This window comes from Cebus imitator, unplaced genomic scaffold (genome assembly GCF_001604975.1).
Source record: "Cebus imitator isolate Cc_AM_T3 unplaced genomic scaffold, Cebus_imitator-1.0 Scaffold114, whole genome shotgun sequence".
Taxonomy (NCBI): domain Eukaryota; kingdom Metazoa; phylum Chordata; class Mammalia; order Primates; family Cebidae; genus Cebus; species Cebus imitator.
Window position 1 is genome coordinate 4,143,776 of NW_016107429.1, and position 21,881 is coordinate 4,165,656.

Genomic DNA, 21,881 nt, shown 5'->3' on the forward strand with positions numbered 1-21,881 from the left:
TATGCTGGCTACATATGGTTAGCTTGTCAGCAGGAAAGCTTTAACATATTTTGGGGTGGGATAATATAGGCTTAAGCAGTCTCTTTTTTCTCCTGTGCATGAAAGTAGTAGTACATTAATATATGTTAGAATTAATATATTTTGTAATACAAATGTTTTGCATAGAATACTGGAGAGTTTTTTCTCACATTTATTGCAAGTACCTGGCTTCATAATCATGAGTAATGGCACCTACTGAAAACAGAGATGCTATAAGCCCATTATATACCTTTAGAATGGTCATAACTACGGGTACTACATGTGAGTGCTCTTCTGTACCTCTGACTATTCTGAAGGACATGTTAGGTGTAATAGAGCACTGTACATGTTACCAATGTTATATGAATGTCTCCTTTTGCAATAAATTCAGGCAAGTGAACCCATCTGGAGACATATATTTTAGGACAAATGGCTTTGTGATAAGTGATCGCTGCTTAAAAAGAACAATTCATGCCCAGTAATTATCAGTATTCTAATAGTGCATCTCTTTGTCTCTCTATAATTTTATATTGCTTGAAGTTACTCTATAAACTTTTAATAATGTTTTTTCTTTGCTTCTTTTTTGATACTTATTGAACTTACATTCTTTATTTTTTCTAGACAGTGGAATGTGAAGACATTGCTTAAAGTATCTTGTGAAGTAGACTTCTTACTACCGGCATTAGTTGAGCTCTTAGAATCTCAATTGTAGATGCATAACCATTTAATTTGGCAAGGGGCTGGGGAGAATGCTAAGTATGAATTAGATATTTATATTATTTGAAAGTGGAACTTTTCATTTACTATAAGGCTTTGGTCTATATGAAAGCATTCTCCCAGAGGTGTGTACAAAGAACTAATTTTTTATTGCTCAATTTTTGTCAGATGAGTAAGCTGAGTTAAGTCATTAAGGCAATGTCTATAATATATTAGAATCTAATAAGCCTTTGTCTAGTATATTTTAAGTGATGGTCATTATTATATTATGAGTTGACAGCTTTTTGTGTCCCAAATAGTCATGATTTTCGTTATATTTGGCACCCTACAGGCTTCGTATAGCATTGTTTTTTATCCTTTCCTTTACAGCCTGTGACTAAGAGAATCAGTCCCTATTTTAACCTGTCACTGCTTTTCTTCTGACCTTGCCTCAGCCTGCTTTTGATATTTACAATAGTTGTTGAAGTTCAACAATTTTACTATTACCACCCCTTCAGTGTGTTTTAAGTCTCAAATCCCTAATGCATTTGGTCAAGGAATCCATATCTAGCTTAATATGTGGTATGTCTTCAGCCTACAGGTAGGTGGTTATTTCCTGCATGTGTGCTGTTATAACAGAGGAGTAAGGATAAAGGCAGAAATTTGCCCCTTTGTTCTTTTAGACACCTCCAGTCCCCTACATTCCCATTGGAGAAACCCAGACAGGGTTAACTTGGCATGTGACAGATTTGTGGGTTTGCACCGCTCCTGCCTCCTGCTACTCCCATGTTTCCTAACTCTGATTCTGCTAATTTAGTATGTGTCAGGAGTCATTCTGCTTTCCTGTGTTTCTGAAGAAAGTCAATTTAGTACAAATTGGGACCTATTTACTCTCCCTCTATCTAACACATACTGTTAGTCAGCAGGGTTTCTGAGGACAGCAATTGCTATTTGAAGGAAACAAACCCTCTTTAGACCTTTCTGAATATGTTTTAAACATGACCCAGTGTTTTACAGTATTGAACAAAAATTATTCAAAATAATGACATGAATGCTTTGTAATTTGTTGCCTATGTATCCTGTTACTGTTTCAGAATTTAGTCTAAAAAATGCTTACTTTATTACTTAATTAAACATTATCATTTAATTAAAGCTTTCTTTTCATTGAGTATCTAAATTGTTAATTTAGGTTTTGAGGGATGACTCTGGATTCCTTACAAAAACAAGCAGGGCTTTTCTTTCTTCCTGCTATCAGTTTTAGGAGACATATTGCTTCTTTGGTACTGTCATACCAATAAATCATCCCAGATTACTTGCAGTCGTACAGTACTAAAGTATACCATGCATTTTAAAGGAAATCTGCTGTTTTCTTTTCAATCAGATGAGCAATGTGAAGAGACTACGGCCACGGCTCAGTGCTATTCTCTTTAAGCTTCAGTTTGAAGAGCAGGTGAACAACATCAAACCTGACATCATGGCTGTCAGTACTGCCTGCGAAGAGATAAAGAAGAGCAAAAGCTTTAGCAAGTTGCTGGAACTTGTATTGCTAATGGGAAACTACATGAATGCTGGCTCCCGGAATGCTCAAACCTTCGGATTTAACCTTAGCTCTCTCTGTAAAGTGAGTTTGTTTCTTTAAAAACACATATTTGCCTGAACACTTGCTCTTAAATGTCAGCCCTGATTACATTATTTAAATATTTTTATTTTGATGTACTCAATATCAAGAACTTGAACTGAATGAACCAGGAACTCAAACCCAGAGTGAACTGAGCTAATTTACTCAACCTCTGAACTAAATCCAAATATTAATTTTCTTCAATCTGCGAATCCAATTCAAGGATTTTATTTAATAACAAAATTATATGGTAAACCTATGCTTTCTCAAACCAATGAAGTGGAACATCAAAATATTATTAATACTGACTCATACTTACCCAGTTCAGATACCTGTGTATATATTGAGTATTGCTTAGGATTGCCATTAACATTTTTACCTTTAACTATTTAATATTTCTCTGCATTGCTTTTGTAAGCAGACTAAAAGGAGAGAAAAATAAGACCCCTTTATTTAAAGGGGGAATTACTATATTGGAAATAAGTGCAACTCAGATATCATTGATTTCAAAGTGTTTTCTATTTAAATATAATTTTAGAGGACATGAGAATAGAGGAAGTTTAGACACTATTTTTTTCTTTTGTGTCTTTCGTAGGTTTAATTTCCTTACAGAAAAGATATTCAGCGTTTTATAAAACAGAGCTCTTTCCTGAGGAGTGGGCCACAGTAATAGTGCTTTATTGATCTGCTTACAGCAAAATCTTCTCAGTTACACATCACAAGGAAACCTTTTTCTTGTTCTTGACCTCATAACAACCACACTACCTGACTAAGGAATTTGATTATTGCTCTTGCCAGTTAGGTAGAAAAGGTGAAAAACAAGTTCAGCTTTACTACAGGTTTACTGCATAGTTATTCTAATGAGACTTTTATGAATTTTCTTATACAATTTCCCTGGCTTAAGCCTCTCACTGCTATCAATGCCTTGTGAGCGTTTCCCTTGCTCCATCTCCATCATTTTATTTTCCTCTCTGTTTTCTTAGGCACCTATATTTGGTGAGGATCCTTAGCATGGACGATACAATTCCTAAAACACATCCTGAAGACTTGGCACATCTGTCTTAGGCTTACTCAGAGTAAAATCCTGTGCCAGATGCTTTGCCAGGTTATCTCTTTAATGTATGTGATTAATATTTACCTGGCATACATAAGACTCATATTTTCCACATGTAAACCATTAATTATGATTAAATGCTTTAATGAAGCCATATACAAAAACTTATGGCAGCACAGTTAAGACAAAGAGCCTAGTTCGGCTATGAGAGGGCAGTTAGATATTCAGAGAGAAACAAGAATTTAAGCTGGATCTTGAAGGATGAGCAGATGTTCTGTGAGAGGAAAAGGTATTCTAAGCAAGAGTCAGCAACTTCCATAAGGGTTATGGCATGGCATATGTGAGTACAGTGAGTGCCCTACTACCTTTGCAAACTAGGTGGGAAAGGAGTGGGACTAATGAGACTGAGATGGTAAATTGGTCTAGATTGTAAAGAGCTTTGAATATCCTGCCTAATGATGGAGATTTTATGGAGACACATTCTGTAAGGCAAGTAATATGATGAGTTGTTTTGTAGTAAGGTATGTCTATTAGCAGTATAGAAGAAGGTTAAGCTGCATTGTTTAGTATTGGTGCCATTAAAGATATATGGCTACTTAAATTCAAATTAGTTGAAATTTGAATAAAATTAAAAACATAGTTCCTTAGTCACACTCACCACATAGCAAGTGCTCAGTGTCCATACTCATTGGCAGCATAAAAATGGCATATTACCATGATTGCAGAAAGTTCTGTTGGACAGCACTGGGTTAAAGGATTACAGTGAGGAAGTATTTGGTATCTGGCTGACATGTAGTGTGAGACCTAAGAGAGCGACAGAGGAAACTGAACAAAGAAGGTAATAGGAAAGATGATATGGGACACGATGAGAAGAGAGAAAGATCAAAGATAACTCCTATTTGTCTACCTTAGCCAATGAATGGGAAATATTGCTACTGAGATGTTTGAAGTGGTTGCTCAAAAGAGAATGAGATCAGGGTTTTTTTGGTTTGTTTTTTTTTTTTTTAACTGTTTTCCAACTCTTGTTTATCTCAGTATCTTAAAGGGCTTCTAATAGAAGCTGCCTTATTCAATTATTTAGCAAAGGTTTGAGTGTCCACTAAATAATGATCACTGTGCTTTTATAGATGATGGAGTTCCAAGCTAAGGTAACATCAGAGGGATCTGAGGTAGAATGTAGTGGGGATATAGGGAAGTATACAAATTGAGGGACATCTGAGGAATTGTCAGGGTGTGCCGTTATGAACTTGGAAGCTGAAGGAGAAGGAGGCAAGCAAGAATGGCAGATTCAGGCTTTCCCTGAGAAGGAAAGCAAAGTAAGAAAAACAGGGGGAGGGGCAAGATAGGGTAAAGTCCACAGACACACGTGTACTTCGGTCTGTTTCCTGTTGCAAAAGTGTGATCCTCTTTAGGTTTTACATCTCAGAATTATAGTTGACTCACAAAAAGTTTGCTGCATGCTCTTCCTCATGTCCTCATGCCTTCCTCTAAGGAGCGCTGTTGACAGGAGAATACATCTGATTAACGAGGTAGAATAGCCTACTGTAGTGGTTGGTATATAGTAAGTACTCAGTAAATAGCTGTTCAATGAATGAAACTTGTTGCCATAAGACATGAAGTAGTGTTTTATGTTTATTTTGTAGTTGAAAATAGACATCCTCTCATTGAGATAGAATCACTGATGCATAGTAATTTTAAAATCTTTTACAAATGCAATGCATGCTGTTATTATTTTACTGTAGTTCGTCTGCAAACCAGTTAATCTGTCTGCAGATAAAGAGTTGACTGTATTTTCATGCAGAGATATGGAGTATTTTGATCATCCCTCTTAGGAGCCTTCTGTTGTGGAAGAAACAAAATAAATACTACAACTTCATATTTTTTATTAGCCTACATGTCAAGTTGAAAGCATATATTGAACAAGATGATATCTCATCATATTTGTTATCAGAAGTAGCAGCTTGATCTTTGACAATTGTGATTGAATTTTCACACTGAGTATAAAGCATTTGGTTTGTTGATAAGCTCCTACACAAAGAATTCCATATATATTTGACAGGAGAAAGACAGGGAAATGTTTTAATCTGTTAAGACATGCTGGGTAATTATATGACATTTAACATTCTGTATCCAAAATCCTTACTTTTAAATGCCCTTTACAAATTTAACTCAAGTATGAAAAATTCATGAAAATTCATAATAAATTAACTTTGCATTGTTTAGAAATAAGAGCATGAATACTTGAATTTCATGCCTATTATAGTTTAGTTTGGGGAACTATACTATAGCTTTGTAGACATTTGTAGTCAGCATGGCAATGAATAACTATATCTCTGAATTCAGAGAGAAAAGAATTTACTTTCTTATATCCCAAAGATTTGAGGTGCCATATGACAAAAAAAAGTAAAATATGACATATAAGGTAAATAAAACTAGAATTTATGATTAAGATCTAAATAAAAATTAAACTTGCTGTATAAGTGCTTGGCTTTTTGATGATCAAAGTGATGTGGAAACTTCACTTCATGAACAAAACAGTGTTTTCCCTGATTAAAACTTCATAAGAAATTTTGCATGTGTATCGTTACAAAAGGAAAACGACATGTTGAATAGTGTTATAAACAACAAATGAATCAGTTTCATGAGGATATTTTTTTTAAGAACCATCCCTCTTTCTCCTCTTCTTCCTCTCCCTCAAAATATATATTCTCGGCCTCTTAAGGACCTGGCACCCCATGCAAACTCTCATGATGGGAAACGAATTATACATTTCAGTCACAGTAATGCTACTTCTAGTTTAGTTAGAATAGTGTAAGTATTGCTTACTGATGGCTTGACTTTTTAAAAGGATAAACTTTGCAGGAAACATGGAGGGCTGCTTGTTATTAAAAAATGCTCCAAATATATTACTGGGCTGTAGATTTAAAAAATAGATAATAGGAATTTTGAGAATATATTGAGAATAGGGGGACTGCTGTTGATTAAGTGGAAATACATATCTTTAGAAATCAGATCAGCAAATGCTAGATGTTTATCTGACCAAAATGCTGACCTAGAAAAGTTTGTATCTGGTTAGTGTCAAAGATGTTTCTCCAAGAGATTGTGTTGATAGGGCCAAGTTCACTTTTTTCAAAGGATTTTGATCCAACCATCAAAGTTCAACACCATATTAAAATATATAAGATAATTTTGACTTGTAAATTTAAGAGGCAGATTATTAATCCACATACAATATCTATAATATGTGTTTAATAGTGTTTACTAATGTCTAATAAGATGTATAATCTCCAAGTAACAAATCATTCTGATCAATACAGCAGGATGATGCAGCTCTTTGTTCCAGCTGATGAAATCAACTGACTTCCTATACTGGGGTAATGATAGAAATTTTGAAGGAGTTTACCACATGTAATAGCTAATTTTTATTGGTATTTATGTTGTTATTCTTTGGGAAAATTGCACAAACAAATAACTATTGATCCTACTTTAAATTTACCCATACTGTCACTTTGTAGGAAGCCTTCTGTTTTCTGTGGCAGTAGAATATCTAATGAGTTCATCTCCAAATTGAAGTCGTCAAAGAATACATGGTAATGGGGCTATTGCGGTTTTAGGATTAGGTGCTAAAATGGGGGAGGGCGACAAGCAAGATTACTTTTTGCCTAAATTCTCTTTTCTTATACATGAAGTTTTTTATTGGATTCTGGATATTCCTTTTATAAGCAAACAGTAGAAAAAGTAGAATAACTTCACCGCAGATGTGATGAAGATAATTAAAACAATAGAAACAACAACAAACATTGAATTCTCTTATTCTTTAATGTTTCCACCAATCCTAATGAGACACTTTTCAAAACTGTGACATCACTCTTTGGGATGACATTGATTAACAACCTGGAGCACCCTTTAAGAAATAGTGATGCTGCAGCCCCCACACCAGTTCCATTAACTTAGTAAGTATGGATGTGGATCCCGATTGGTGGCATTTTAAAAATCACTTCCTAGGTGATTTTGATACTCAACTTGAAGCATGAATCACTTGGTCTTCTGCCTTACTTTCATATCCCGGAATGGAAAATCCCTGACTGGTAGTCTGCAATCAAAAGCAAACATGAAAAAATGAAAATTAACCAACACCAAAACAAAAAATAAACAACTTTACTTTCTCATTTAAGAATCAGTGGTGATGCTTGGCGCAGTGGCTCATGCCTGTAATCCCAGAACTTTGAGAGGCTGAGGGGCTCCGGATTACCTGAGGTCAGGAGTTTGAGACCAGCCTGGCCTACATGGTGAAACTTCGTCTCTACTAAAAATAAAAAAATTAGCTGGATGTGGTGGGGGCACCTGTAACCCCAGCTATTCTACTGGGGAGGTTGAGGCAGGAGAATCGCTTGAACCTGGGAGGTGGAGATTGCAGTGAGCCAAGAGTGTGCCTCTGCACTCCAACCTGAACAAAAAGAGTGAGACTCTGCCAAAAAAAAAAAAAAAGAATGAGTGGTGAAAATATTTTCAAAAACTGCTGCTTTTCTTTCATGCCAAGCTAAACATTACTCTGAAAATGAATCTGAAAAGAAGTGTGAATTTGAGGCACATAGTGGAACTGAAATAAGTTGAAGGCCTGTTTCTCAAGTCATTTTGCAAGTCTCTACCTTGTACAGGTAGAGTTTTAGTGACTATAAAAGCATGAGACAGGATACCTTTGCCTATTTCAGGCAGTTTGTATTTTGCATACCTGTCACAGTCACACATGTTAATGCTGTGAGTCGTTTTTGTGAAATTTTGATCCTATGTATCGCTTTTTCCTGTCCTCTATGAATTTATTTTTAAGAAAAATCTCTGCCAAACAAATCCATTGTTCCATCTGTATTCAGTGTATTTTGGGAGGGATTTTTATTCCTTATTAGATTGGCAAAATTATACCAGTAAATTTTGGCAACCTTCGAAAGTAAAGCAGTTATGGGCCAAAGACTCACAAATAACAAATGCCATTCTTATTTTGCATGCAGCCAATTAAATCACAGAAATACTGACTTCCAAAGCCATGTAAAACTATTTAGAATGCTTAACCCCCTTTGATTCATTCATTAACACATTTAATCTATGACATTTTCCAAGAAATATTTAACTGGCTTTTCTAAATAGTGTTTTTGGTAAATTCTTTTCATGTCACCTTTGTTTTTCAATTGCAATTAAATGTTGTAAATTAGAATGATTATTTTAATAGAATTCTAAAGGATAGAGTGACTTTGGTCAGGCTCAGCAAATAGGCTGCCTGTGTGCCTTCATCTTCCTGCTCTCATAGCAACCATAGATACTCTGTCAAATTACCCTTTCCCCAAATATGAAGCCTCAGAATATTCCTCAGCACCATGCTTATAAACAAATACTGTTCGGGTTTAGGGGAGCCCTTAGCTTTTTTGAGAGGACTTTTTTTAGGTTTTTGGTTATGACTTTTTTAAGAATGAGAGAGGAGACCATGGCACAGTGCACTTGTGGAGTAAATACCAGACCCTCAAAGTGTTGCAGAAAAGTGATTTATTTAGGTAGAGAGAGAAAGAAACAGCTAGCATTTACACTGAATGAGAGAAAGAAAAGCCACTTTTACACTGAGTGAGAATGGTTTTTAGAGGAAAAAAAACAGAGAAGGAAAACTTTCCTTACACTGAATGAGAGAATTTAGAAAGATGGAATCCAGGAGAGGAAAGACAGCTTCCACACTGGGTGGAAGGGGACCTCAGAGGGGGAAAATCCAGGAGGGCAAAGAGAGCTCCCACTATATGGGAGGGGATTTCAGAGAGCTGGAAATTCGGTGTGGGTGAAGGAGCAGGGGATCATCAAGTGCATACATTATAAAATAAAGATCTAAAAATCAATAATCTTTAATCTTAGGACCCCAGGAAAAGAAGAGCAAATGGACTCTGAAATAGGCAAGACAAAAAATTAATACATATTAGAGCAGATATTAATGAAATTGAACACAGAAAATTAATAGAGAAAATGAAACCCACCAATATCTGATTGAGTCTTTAAAAAGATCAATAGTATTTACAAATCTCTAGCCAAGCTAACCATGATAAAAAGAGAGAAAATACAAATTACCCATATCAGAAATGAAAGAGGGATTATCATTACTGATCCTATGGATGTTAAAAAGATAACAGAAGAATATTATTAACACCACCAAGCCTACAAATCTGATACAGAGGAAATGGAAAATCTGAATCTATTAGAGTACTTGAGTCAGTAATGAATAACCTTCCAGAACAGGAAGAACAAGGCTCAGATGGTTTCACCAGTAAATTCTATCAAACATGTAAGAAAGAAATCATTTCAATTATCTAAATCTGTCCAAGTAAATAGAAGCAGAGGAAACACTTTTTATTTGAAAATCCGTTAATGTAATCTATCACCATCAATGAGCTAAAGAAGAAAGAAAACTCACCAATAGATGTAGAAAATGCATTTGACAAAATCCAACATTCATGAGAAAGATTCTCACTAAATTAGGGATAGAGGAGAACTTCCTCAAGTTGATAAAGAACATATCTACATAAAACCGACATTAGCATCATACTTGAGGATCTAGTTGCTTTTCCCCTAAAATTGGAAATAATGCAGGTATGTCTCCTCTCACTACTCTTGAACATTGTGTTGGAAGACCTAGCTAATACAATAAGACAAGAAAAATTAAAGCTATAAAGATTTGGAAGGAATAAATAAATCTCTTTGTTCATAGATGTAGTGATTGTCTATAGAACCCCACCCCCTGTCAAAGTGACAGAAAAACAAACCTCCTGGAACTATTAAGCAATTATATCAAGGTTTTAGATTATGAGGTCACATAATTTAAAAAGCCAGTGACTTCCTGTATACCAGCAATGAACAATTGGAATTGGAAATTTAAAATAGTGTATCAAATTTTTTTAGTAACAAAAACCATACATAGGTATTAATCTTACAAAATACATATAAGATCTGTATGAGGAAAACTACAAAACTTTAAAAGAAATCAAAGAAGATCTAATAAAGCAGCATATATTTCATGTTCATAGAAAGCATGCCTCAGTATTGTTAAGATGTCAGTTCTTCCCAACTTGATCTATAGGGTCAATAGGGCCCCAGTGAGAGTTTCAGCAAGTTCTTTTATGAATATTGACAAAATGATTTCTAAGTTTGTATGGAGAGGCAAAAGACCCAGAAGAGCCAACACAATACTGAAGAAGAACTAAGTCAGAAATCTGACACTCCCTAACTTCCAGACTTAGTATAAAGCTGCAGCAAGCAAAATACAGTGTTACTGGCCAAAGGAAAAAAATAAATAAATAAAATAATTGAACAGAATAGAAAGCCCAGAAATAGATTCATTTAAATATAGTCAGTTGATCTTTGACAAAGGAACAAAGGTAATTTGATAATGAAATAATAGTCTTTCTTTTAAAGAAAAGGTGTTAGAACATGTACATTAAAAAGAAAAAAAAAAGTTGCAAGACCATATGTCTTCCACAAAATTAACTAAAAATTTATCATAGAACTAAATATAAAATGCAAGACTATACATTTTGTAGAAGATAAGAGAAAATCTATATGACCTTTGGTTTGATTATGACATTTTAGATATAACACTAAAAGCATGATCTACAAAAGAAAAAATGTTAAATTGAACTTTATTAAAATTTAAAACTTCTGTGGCAAACAGTTAAGAGAATGAAAAGACAACAGTCTGGAAGAAAATCTTTCCAAATAAAGGACTTTTATCAAAATGTACAAAAACTCTTGAAACTCATAACTAGGAAAATAATCCAGTTTAAAGAAATGATCAAAAGATGTGAACAGACACCCATCAAAACTTATAGGTGGCAAGTAAATCTATGAAAAGATACTGAAGGGTTTAAAATATGCTATTCTACTTAAGTTAAAGATACTTGAAAAACAGCAGATGTAGAAAGATCACTTTGACCTCCTTGCCATTTCTTAAAAGCAGAAGATGAAATTTTCATGCAAAAGATGGCCTTCCCATACCAGAAAGATGCATATCCTTAATCTTCAACAACAAGAAGTCATAACAAAGAGAATTTTGTAGAGGCCTTGTTAAAAATAATTTCCCACCTAATGTAGTTGCTTCTTAACAACTATTCTTTACCCAATCCATTATATGAGTGACTGTATTTCTTTGAGTCTGCATTCTCTGATGGCCTTTGTGCTACATAAAACTTGCATTACACATTTCTCCTGTTGATGTGTCTCACATCAAATTAAAGTCTCAGATCAGCAAGGACCCTAAGAGTATGGGGGTGGAATATTATTGCCCCTATAATAGTCAGCAGCATATCTTGTTAGGGAATTGCAAACTAAAACAATAAAACATACTGGCATTGCTAAAATACTAAACAATGATTGCACCCAGTGCTGGTAAGTATATGGTACAAACTTCATTGTGAGTGGGAAAGCACAATGTGGCACATCAACTGGTTGGCTGGCAATTACAAAGCTATACCTAGAACAAACTATCCAGTAATCAAACACCTAGGTATTTACCCAAATGAATTGAAAACTTATGTCCACACAAAAACCTGCATACAAATATTTACAGCCATTTTATTCATAATTGCCCAAACTTGGAAGCAAGCAGCATGTCCTTTAATATGTGAATGGATAAACTGTAGTATTTGGAATATTATTCAGTATTAAAAATAAATGATCTCCTTAAGCCAAGGAAAGACATGGAAGAACAATAAATTCATACTGCTATGTGAAAGAAACCAGACTGGAAGGGCTATATACTGTATGATTCCAACTATTTGATGTTCTGTAAATGACAAAAGTATAGAGACAATAAAACATCAGTATTTGCCAGGGGTTCTGGGGAGAGGGAAGAAGGAAGCAATGAATAGGTGAGACAGAATTTTTTAGGGTGGTGAAACTATTCTTTATAACACTGTAGTGATGGATGGATAACACTGAGTTTATCAAAACATGTAGAACTGCAGAAAATAGTGAACCATAATGTGTAAACTGTGGAAACTAGTTAATAATAATGTGTCAATACTGATATATTATTTGTCACAAATGTACCACCCTAGTGTAAAGTGTTTATAACAGAATTTCTATGCATGTAGGGAAGGGTATATAGGAACTCTGTTTTCTATGCTTTTCCTGTAAAGCTAAAATTGCTCTAACTATAGTATTTTAATTGTTAATAAATTTTAAGGGTTAAAAAACCTTTAGTTTAAAATTAATGTATTTGGTCCATTTGTACAATCTAAACATGTTTGCTTTCTAAGCACTTACTCCAATTTTTATTAATTGTTCCCATGAGAAGTTCCTAAGAAATCTGTGCTCTAAAATAGCAGTTTAGTTATATAGCTTTGTCTGGACAATATTGGACTCCAGTGAGTTTTCTGAAACTACTCCAAACAAGAATATTTTTAAATTTTTTGACATATGTTACTAAATTATTTTCCTAGAGGTTTTACCGATTTGTACATGCGTGCAGTGGCTTTCATAGACTGGCACTATGAAAGTGCTAGTCTCACTGCAACCCTGCCATGATTCATTGTTCTTGGTGAGAACGTTTTTGTTAGCTGGAGAGTTGGTGAGGTGATATCTTGTATTTTTTGATGTCTTTGATCATCAGAGTTTAGCATTTTAAAAATATATTTGTATTCTAATTGTATTTGTTCCCTTGCAGATTGTTTATTCTAGTACCTTTTCCCATTTGCCTGTTATGAATGTCTGTTTTCTGATCTTGCAGTACTGAAAGAATTGAAAATAGTCCTTTTTTATAAAGAACATTGAGCTGTTTTACATCTTTTGAGGGAAGAAGGGGGCAGTATGAACAGAACAATACAGTATAATAGATAATGTAGTAAACTAAACTTTTACTAAGATGCACAAATCCTTTTTGTATAGAAGTTTCTGCACTCACTGTTCAAGAGAAATGTGTTAAAAATATAATTCAGAGAAAGTGTATGGGGATATGGTAGTGTATTATAATTATGGAAGTCCACATTATTTAAAGTGTTTACTTGGTCACTTAATGTTTTAATTCTCATTATCATTTTAAAATGAAAATTAAGCTATTAATATACATTGTACCACAATATGATATAAGCTATTAATATACATTGTACCACAATATGATATAAGCTATTAATATACATTGTTTTTATATATGAGTGCCATAAGTAATTTAATATTTATATGTCTTAATATCTAATTTACCTAACATCAATTGGTTTCTATCTTTAAATTTATTAAGAAAATTTTATTTATGGTTATAGCAGTGGCATAAGCACTTTGGGCTTATTTTGTTTTGTTGTTTGTTTTAAGAGACAGTTCTCACTCTGGCACCCATGCCAGGGTGCAGTGGAGAGATTATATAGCTCATTGCAGTCTTGAACTCCTAGGCTCATGCACTTCTCCTGCCTCAACCATCTTGTTTTATTTACTTCAGGATTTTCATTGTCATTTGTATTGGAGTGATACTTTTTTTGAAAAGTTTCATTAGCACAGTGATTATTTAAAAATATATATATGTGCGTGTGTGTGTGTATATATATATGTTTTAAAATATATATATGTATGTATTTAGCTGGCATGGTAGTACAAGCTCATAGTCCCAGCTACCCTGGAGGCTGAGGTGAGAGGATTGCCTCAGTCCAGTAGTTCAAGACCAGCCTGAAAAATTAAGCAAGACCCCATCTCTCTCTCTCTCTCTCTCTCTCTCTCTCTCTCTCTCTCTCTCTCTCTCTCACACACACACACACACACACACACATATATATATATATATATATATATACCGGAAAACAATATTGATTCTATAAAGGTGGTTGGTTTTTCTAGTGAACTTGTATTACCACATTGACTTTTTGAGCTTTCTATCTAAGCAACTGTGATACCATCTTTGTTAGTATGTTTTCATACATCCATTTTCACATGGATAGCTTTAACCTATTTTTAGAGATGCTGTTTCATGCATACACATTCCACTTTATTCTGCAAAAGATTTGAGATGGGATATGATGCTATTAAAATATAGTTGTATAAAAATCCATTGAAGGTTAAACTTTATAGATACCTTTACTTCAACCATATGATATTTTGTCAGCAGTAATCTATTAGAAATATATAAAGACTTGCTATTTGATTGATATGATTCAGACGGCATTTTACTTGTTTTACAGATAAAACAATAGAATGTTGAGCTCTTAGGACTAGAAATGATCTCAGGGGAGTGTGGTGTCTGTTTTTAGATGCTTTCCAAGCTAGAATTAGCAGGTTAAAGGGTGCTAGTATTTTAAATTGCATTGGTGCTCTTTTGTTGTTTTACTACCAGTTTTTCCCACTGATTTTGAGAATTTGATTTCTTTTGTTAATAATAAGCTAGATTAAAGACTTCTGTAAAGGAACTATGTTTTATAGTGGATAAGAGCTTTCTATTCACACAGACATGTGTTCTAATCATTGGCTCTTTGTGATCCAGTATAAGCTATATGATCTCTATAAATTTCCATTTTCCTTTTTAAATAAGGGGCATAATACTAGTTGGGGGTTGTATGTTTTAGGCACTTAACATTGTTATATTATGTGGCTAGTGCCTGTCTCATAGTAAGTACCAAACAAGAATTGCTACTGTCATCTTCAGCATTAATATTATTCACAGGTTTTACTCTTCTAAAACGTTAATGGGCCTTTACAAGATTTTAAAAAATTTTGTCATGTTTCTGGTGTTCACTAATGTCCACAGCATCTAAACATCTAAATATTCAGTGCTGCTTTGATACATACCTTTAATATAGGAACATGATGAGGAGTAGAGTTATTAATGTGATAATATTCTTAAGTTGTATGTTTCTTTATTTCAAAGAAGAAGGGATCTATTTCCTTGACTTCTGAAGATCACCAAGAAGACGCTTAGTTTTTATTTTAGGATTTAAATTTAAATTATTTCTATGTGACTAAAATAATGGAATATTCTTTAAATGTCACCCAAATTTGTGCTGAATACCTCAAAAATATCCCCCAACCTTGCATTGTAACTACAAGGGAGTTTTACTCCAGACCGACAACTAGGCCATGATTTATTACAGGATCAACTTTTAACATTATTTTGTCTGGAACGAACAGAGTGGTTGGAGAAACTCCATCCATCTTTTGTTTATTTGACATTTATGCCACATTAAATGTACCTTAAAGAAACAATACATAAATAGAAAGTTCTATTTAACAGTGATGATTACTCATCAGTAAGAAAAATCTCTTGACAATAATACAAAAGGAATCCTGTCACGTACTGACTGTTAAGGTTTAAATAAAGCATATTTTTAACCTGAACATATTTTTAAGGCAAATATTTTAGTTTTATTTTCTTTCCAAGATTTACCATTACAAAACCTGCTAAGTTGCAACTCATCTTCAACAAAATTAGCACTATCTCCCAAGCTTTACTTGTTATAGCTCAGAAAATTATTGTGATGTGAGTATGACATGAGTAGAAGTAAAATGTGCCTTTTTAGTTGGTAATGTTCATTAATGAAATGACAACATCTTGAGCAGATGGATAAAGACATAATACATTTTATGCTTTCATGCTTTTGGGAGACTATAAAAAAGTGATTAGAGAGGGGGAGGAAGAGAATAGAGTAGTTGAGGCAGGAAGAGTATCTTGACAGCATTGTGAAATTTTTCTTGAGAATGTTAGAGTAAGAATGAGGAATCTCTGCCCTATAGTTTAGAGCTGCAGAGTAGTTTATACATGAGACACAAGCATTATCAACAACATGCTTCTAGTCTGCACCTCTTATAAGGCTTAGTTTCAAATATATTTACTTGAAAATTTGAGTGGTGTCTCTTAATTGTTAAATACCCATTTTGAAATGATAGGTTTATTGCAATTCCCTTTACTATTCAGTGAGTGTACTTTTTAATATTAGACTGTTCCCAGCATGCTGCTCACCACTCAGTTGATATTTTCAACAAGACAACCCATGGTAGCACCCTCCTCCTAAATCAGTGTTTAGCTTTGTAATTGTCTCTGAATAACTCAAATCAGTGTTTGACTTGAGTACCTAACATTTATTAAACTAGTAGTTGCTACAGACTATATTGTGTTCCACGATCCTAAATTCTGAATTCTCATTGCTTGCAAATAAAGACCAAGATTGATCCAGTTGGTTGTTTTTCCATCAGAGATTTTTTGATACATTAATCTTAGCAGTTGCTGGCTGTTTAGCTACATCACAGATACTATTGGAATACTCTTTCTAGGCTTTACAAATTATGAAGGTAGATGGTACTTGTCTTAACATTCCACACAGGCTGCAGGGGTGTAGACTGGTAACAGCGGGTTGCTGAGAGTTCACGATAGGAACAGTATTCCCCAAGTAGTCATTGCTGTGAATTAGCGTAGGTGAAATAAAGGATCTTTGCTACACAAGAGTGCTTTCTAACAAAACAGAACACAACGTTCGTGTTAACCTTTGGTGGCTGTACAAAGAAAAAAACTATTTCTAAAAGTTGGCTGCTTTTAATCTGCCGTTATCTATTTAAGATGATGGTATGAATGAAATTACAGGATTGTAAGGAAACTTTAAAAAATTGTATTTGACATTCATAAGTCTATATGTAAAAGCAGAAGCCCATAGAATGATTCAAACTGACCTATACACACAGAAATAGCTCTGAAATGAGATAATAACTACATTTCTCCATTCTTCTAGTTTTTAAAAATTAAATTGTACTACATCTACTAACTCTTAGTTCCACTATAATGTATACTTAACATTTTTAGAGTAAAAAGTGAATTTAGAGTTTCTATGTTGTTTCATTTTCTTCTTTTACCTCTGTGAAAGCTAAGGTCCAGTAACTTGCTCAAGACTATTAATTAGTTTTGATGTGTAGGTCAGTGTAGCATTTGAACCTATTACATGTGTTATGATGTGAAAGTAAGGCTGTCTAGGTGGGTAGCTCACTGTTCCCAGGGCTATGATAGATTTTGAATCAATAAGTAGTCATTATGTTAATATGTATGATGGCACAGAAATCTCTCATTCTTCCACTACTAGACCTTAATAGTTATTTGGTATTTTTCTCATAGTGATAGAATAGTTAGTGATGTCGGATTTTTAAAAATATTACTTATGGGTGCCTACAGTCCCAGCTACTTGGGAGGCAGGAGAATTGCTTGAACCCAGGGAGCGAAGGTTGCAGTGAGCCGAGATAGCAGCACTGCACTCCAGCCTGGGTGAAAGACAGAGACTCCATCTCAAAAAATGTGTGTGTGTGTGTGTGTGTGTGTGTGTGTGTATAACGGGAATTTATTTAGGAACCAATTTTAAAGTGGAAAATTCTTGGAAAGGAAGCAAGTAAATAGTGCTGTGTCCAAATAGGTATGCCTTGAATTTCAGGTCTAAATTAAATTCTGGTGGAGAGAGATTTCTTTCTTTTCTTTCTCTCCCTCTTCCTTCCTTCCTTCCTTCCTTCCTTCCTTCCTTCCTTCCTTCCTTCCTTCCTTCCTTCTTTCTTTCTTTCTTTCTTTCTTTCTTTCTTTCTTATCTTTTTCTTTCTTCTTTCTTTCCTTCTTTCTTTCTCTTTTCTCTCTCTCTCTCTCTCTCTCTCTCTCTCTCTCTCTTCCTTTCTTCCTTTCTTTCCTTCTCTCCTTCTTCCCTTCTTTCTTTTTTTTACTCTTTATTTGTGTCTCTGCTCTAAATGATTACTTAATGGTAGGGAATGTTACCTGATTACCTATTAGTCCTGTGTTCGTACCACTCCTCCTTGCCAATACTTTCTGCCCCAGCACTACACAAAACCCAAGCTCATTTTTATCGTTGTTCAGGTTTTAGCTTAACTACCTCTCCCCGTGATTGCACTCCTTGGCCATTTCAGATTATGATTGGTCCACCCTGGTCATCTCAAGTCCATATCCTCTTTGCATTCATTCTGCATACCTGTTTATTTTAATCTGATCAAATAATTAGCTTTGGGACCAAAGGGGTCACAAGTTGGTACCGCAGTTTATTCCTCTGAGATCCCCCCCATGTACTTTCAACAGGTATGTTTGAGGGATAAAAAGCTGGTTCTTGGGGAGCAAAAATTGTCTTGTTTAACTAGTTTTTAGGTGTAAAACACAGATGTGCATACACTATATAAACATAATGCATTACCTTTGTGGTTTAAAATTTCATAGGTGCATTTAGAAAAAAAAAATGCCTAAAAACTTCTTAGCGAACAATCATGAAAAAAAAATAATGGAAGCACTGTTCTATACCTAGATTGATAAACTTATGTTCTTTGAAGACATTTCCACCTGGTTACTACCAAAAAGCTTCAAATTTACCTTGTCCAAAGCAATTATCTTCTTTGGCCACCCCCCACACATTTGTTTTTCATCCTTTCTGACCTGTATTAGTTATCAGCATCTCCTGGGTTTCCAGACCCACATGGTCTCATTGTCTCCATTTCCCAGGCACAGCCTCTGTTCAGGCTGCCCTCTTTCCCTGCCTGATTATTGCCACAAGTTTTTAAAATTACTCTTCTTGCTTCTCTTAGTACTCTTGTCCTGATCTTTTTAGCCACACTCACTGGAGGGTGCTTTCTAAAATGTATATCTGATCATCTCTCATCTAGATTGAAAACTTGCATTGCTTCAAAATTAAAATCCTATTTCTATTGCATGGCATTACCTTTTCTTTTATTTTCTAGTCTTTTCAGATTTATATCTTTGTCGTGTCCCGTACTTGCCTTCCCTAATGCGTATCCACCTTTATTCTGGAGACACTGAGCCTCCTCAAATGTGCCATTTCCTTCCTCATCTATAGCCCTTGTAAATGCTGCTCCATGTGCCTATGCTATTGCACTTTTGCATTTTTTCCTTTTCTTCCCTAATCTTATACAACTTCCTGTCTTTGAGATTTCAGTTCTGATGTCATGTCTTCCTAGATGAACTTTGGTGATGATTTTCACACCAAGGCAAACAAATATATTTTTAAACTAAATGCTTCTTGAGGAAAGACTGTTTAATTTGTTGTTATGTCTCCAACTACTACAGTGTCTAGTAGGCATTCTATGGATATGTGCCAAAGGATAAATGATGAATGCTCAGGGATGTTTTAAATACGACTGTTAAATAGACTCACAGGTTACTCTGTTTTCCTAGGCACTTTGCCATATATTTTTTCCTATCAAGCATTGCGTGCTAGATTAGATTAAACTTACTCCTTTTTTGCAACAAATAATAACTTTCACCAAACGGCAAGTAAAATGTAGTTTTTCAAGTATTTAAATATTTGTTTTTCAAAAATGAAATCAACTAATTTTACAACTTTTATTTCTTATCTACAAAATACAGTATTAACATTTCAGTAGACAGAATATCAACATACTTAAGATTCTGTGTTCTTTCTCCCTCCTGTTCTGTTTAGCTAAAGGACACAAAATCAGCAGATCAGAAAACAACGCTACTGCATTTCCTGGTAGAAATATGTGAAGAGAAGTACCCTGATATCCTGAATTTTGTGGATGATTTGGAACCTTTAGACAAAGCTAGTAAAGGTTTGTGCCTTTATAAGAAACATTTTATTGCTCTGGTCTTCATCACTAAAAGACTGAAATTTATACATTTTATTTGTGCATACTTTGTCACACTGTTTTCAAACCCAGTATCTCATTTTAAAAATAAAGAGAGAATTATAGGATATTATGAGTTGTCATGATTGGAGCTATGAGTTTAATTTGTTTAATTAGATGATGAGGCCTCATACTATAAAATACTTTGTTTGCAGTTTAAACCTTATGGATGCCTGCTAGCCCTACCTTCTAAACCTCCTCCACTTTGGCGAGGTGATTCTCTCTTGATTCAGTGTCATTCACAGGCGCTGAGAGACTATTACATACCTGAGCCCAGGACCAGCTATCAGTGTCTCCATTTGCCTGAGCACCAAATCTGTCTCTGCCCAGCTTGTAGGTGCTCTCTTTTTTTGTTATAGAAGCCAACATAGTGCCAGTTTCAATTTACCCCTTCCTAATTCCCAAATTTCTAACTTGATTCTATTCTCAACTGTGGGCTTAGATCAAATCATAAAGGATCATAAAAAGGTTAGGACCTATTATTAATACTTAGCTATAGTATGATTTAAACACAATTTTTTGACTACCTTAATAATTCAGTTTTCATTTATATTTCACATTGAGTCTGTCAACTTCACTTGGTGCCAAACAACCAATTTATGAATACATTTTGGAAAATAACTCTGGTGAAATGATAGAATATCTATATTATTTTTTCACTGATACTAGTCATTAGTAATATAAAATTGTCTTTATAATCTATTTTTCTTTTTAATGTTGGAAATCATTGACTTAAAGGATATATTATTGCTTTTCATATTAGAGTAAATATTTCATCTTAAAAAATCAATTTTATTTTTTTCTGCTCCCTTTAAATCGTTCTTCTTCTGTAAAACAGGGATTATAAAACTTTATTGACAAAGAAGATTGTGATTGGATGAGATGTTCTTTGAAACTTTTTCTGAGATGTATGTTTCTTTGAAGTAAATATTTTATACAGCCTGTCTTGATTTTTAAGACAAAAATAAGCTTTTTACTTAAATTTTTACTACTAAATCCTAGTGTTCTAATGATAATGAATTACTTACTTTGCCCCTATGCTACCTAAAACTGTCCTGATGTAAGAAGAATTTTTTCCATATTTATAGTTTTAGATGTTTCAATAGGATTTAAGAAGGGAAAATAATTGAAATTATTTTCTTGTATTAAACCATATGAGATAGGGTGGAAGGGCATTGAACTGAATAGGTTGGAAACATTCAAGATCACTCATGATCTTCAAGATAGCTTTCATTGATTGGTTCATTAACTCAAGGAAATCCTCTTAAAGAGAATTCTGATATTTTGGAATATTTGACTAAATGATGAAAAATATTGAAAATGAGTGTCCTTGATGGGCGTTAAGCAGTTTGATAGGTAACAGAGTAGTGGATGAAAACATGGCACAAAGTGCCTTGAAATACACAGGGCATTTTTTTCCTGGGGAAAACCATGGTTGAGTAGATATATTTTGTATTGTAGAATTTATTGTTTAGCAGTTTTTGCTATAAATTAAGTTTTTGAAATATTTATGTTGACTCATACTTAAAATTCTATATTAATATTATAATTTGTTCTTTAAAAATATTTACCTTTGATAAGGACTTGCAGAATTGTAATTTGGTTTGGCTCTTCTGGGTATTTTTCTGTTTGTTTGTTGTCTTGATTTTTCAGCAGGGCGTTCTGGGGTTTTAGGGCTTTTTAGTTTCCATCTGTTAAGAGTGGAGGCTAGTGTCTGTGTATGGGTCAGCAGATACTGTTAATATGTTGCACAGGAAGCAGCCAACTTCATATTTAACATAGAAAAGTCATCGCTGAGATACTTTATATGGTATTGGTGATTGTTAAGCATAATTTTTTAATGGTTATATTACTTAATGAATGAGATTT

The 21,881-nt window shown here is 34.2% G+C and overlaps 1 protein-coding gene across 2 annotated transcripts in view; it reads left to right on the forward strand.

Annotated features, from left to right (window-relative positions):
* The window catches only part of DIAPH3 (diaphanous related formin 3), a 503,028-nt gene that overhangs the window by 294,541 nt on the left and 186,606 nt on the right, over positions 1 to 21,881 (forward strand). For both annotated transcript variants that reach the window (XM_017538779.2, XM_017538781.2), the window contains 2 exons: positions 2,096 to 2,335; positions 19,808 to 19,937. In XM_017538779.2, coding sequence (XP_017394268.1) covers positions 2,096 to 2,335; positions 19,808 to 19,937 — 370 coding nt within the window. The remainder of the gene's footprint in view (positions 1 to 2,095; positions 2,336 to 19,807; positions 19,938 to 21,881) is intronic.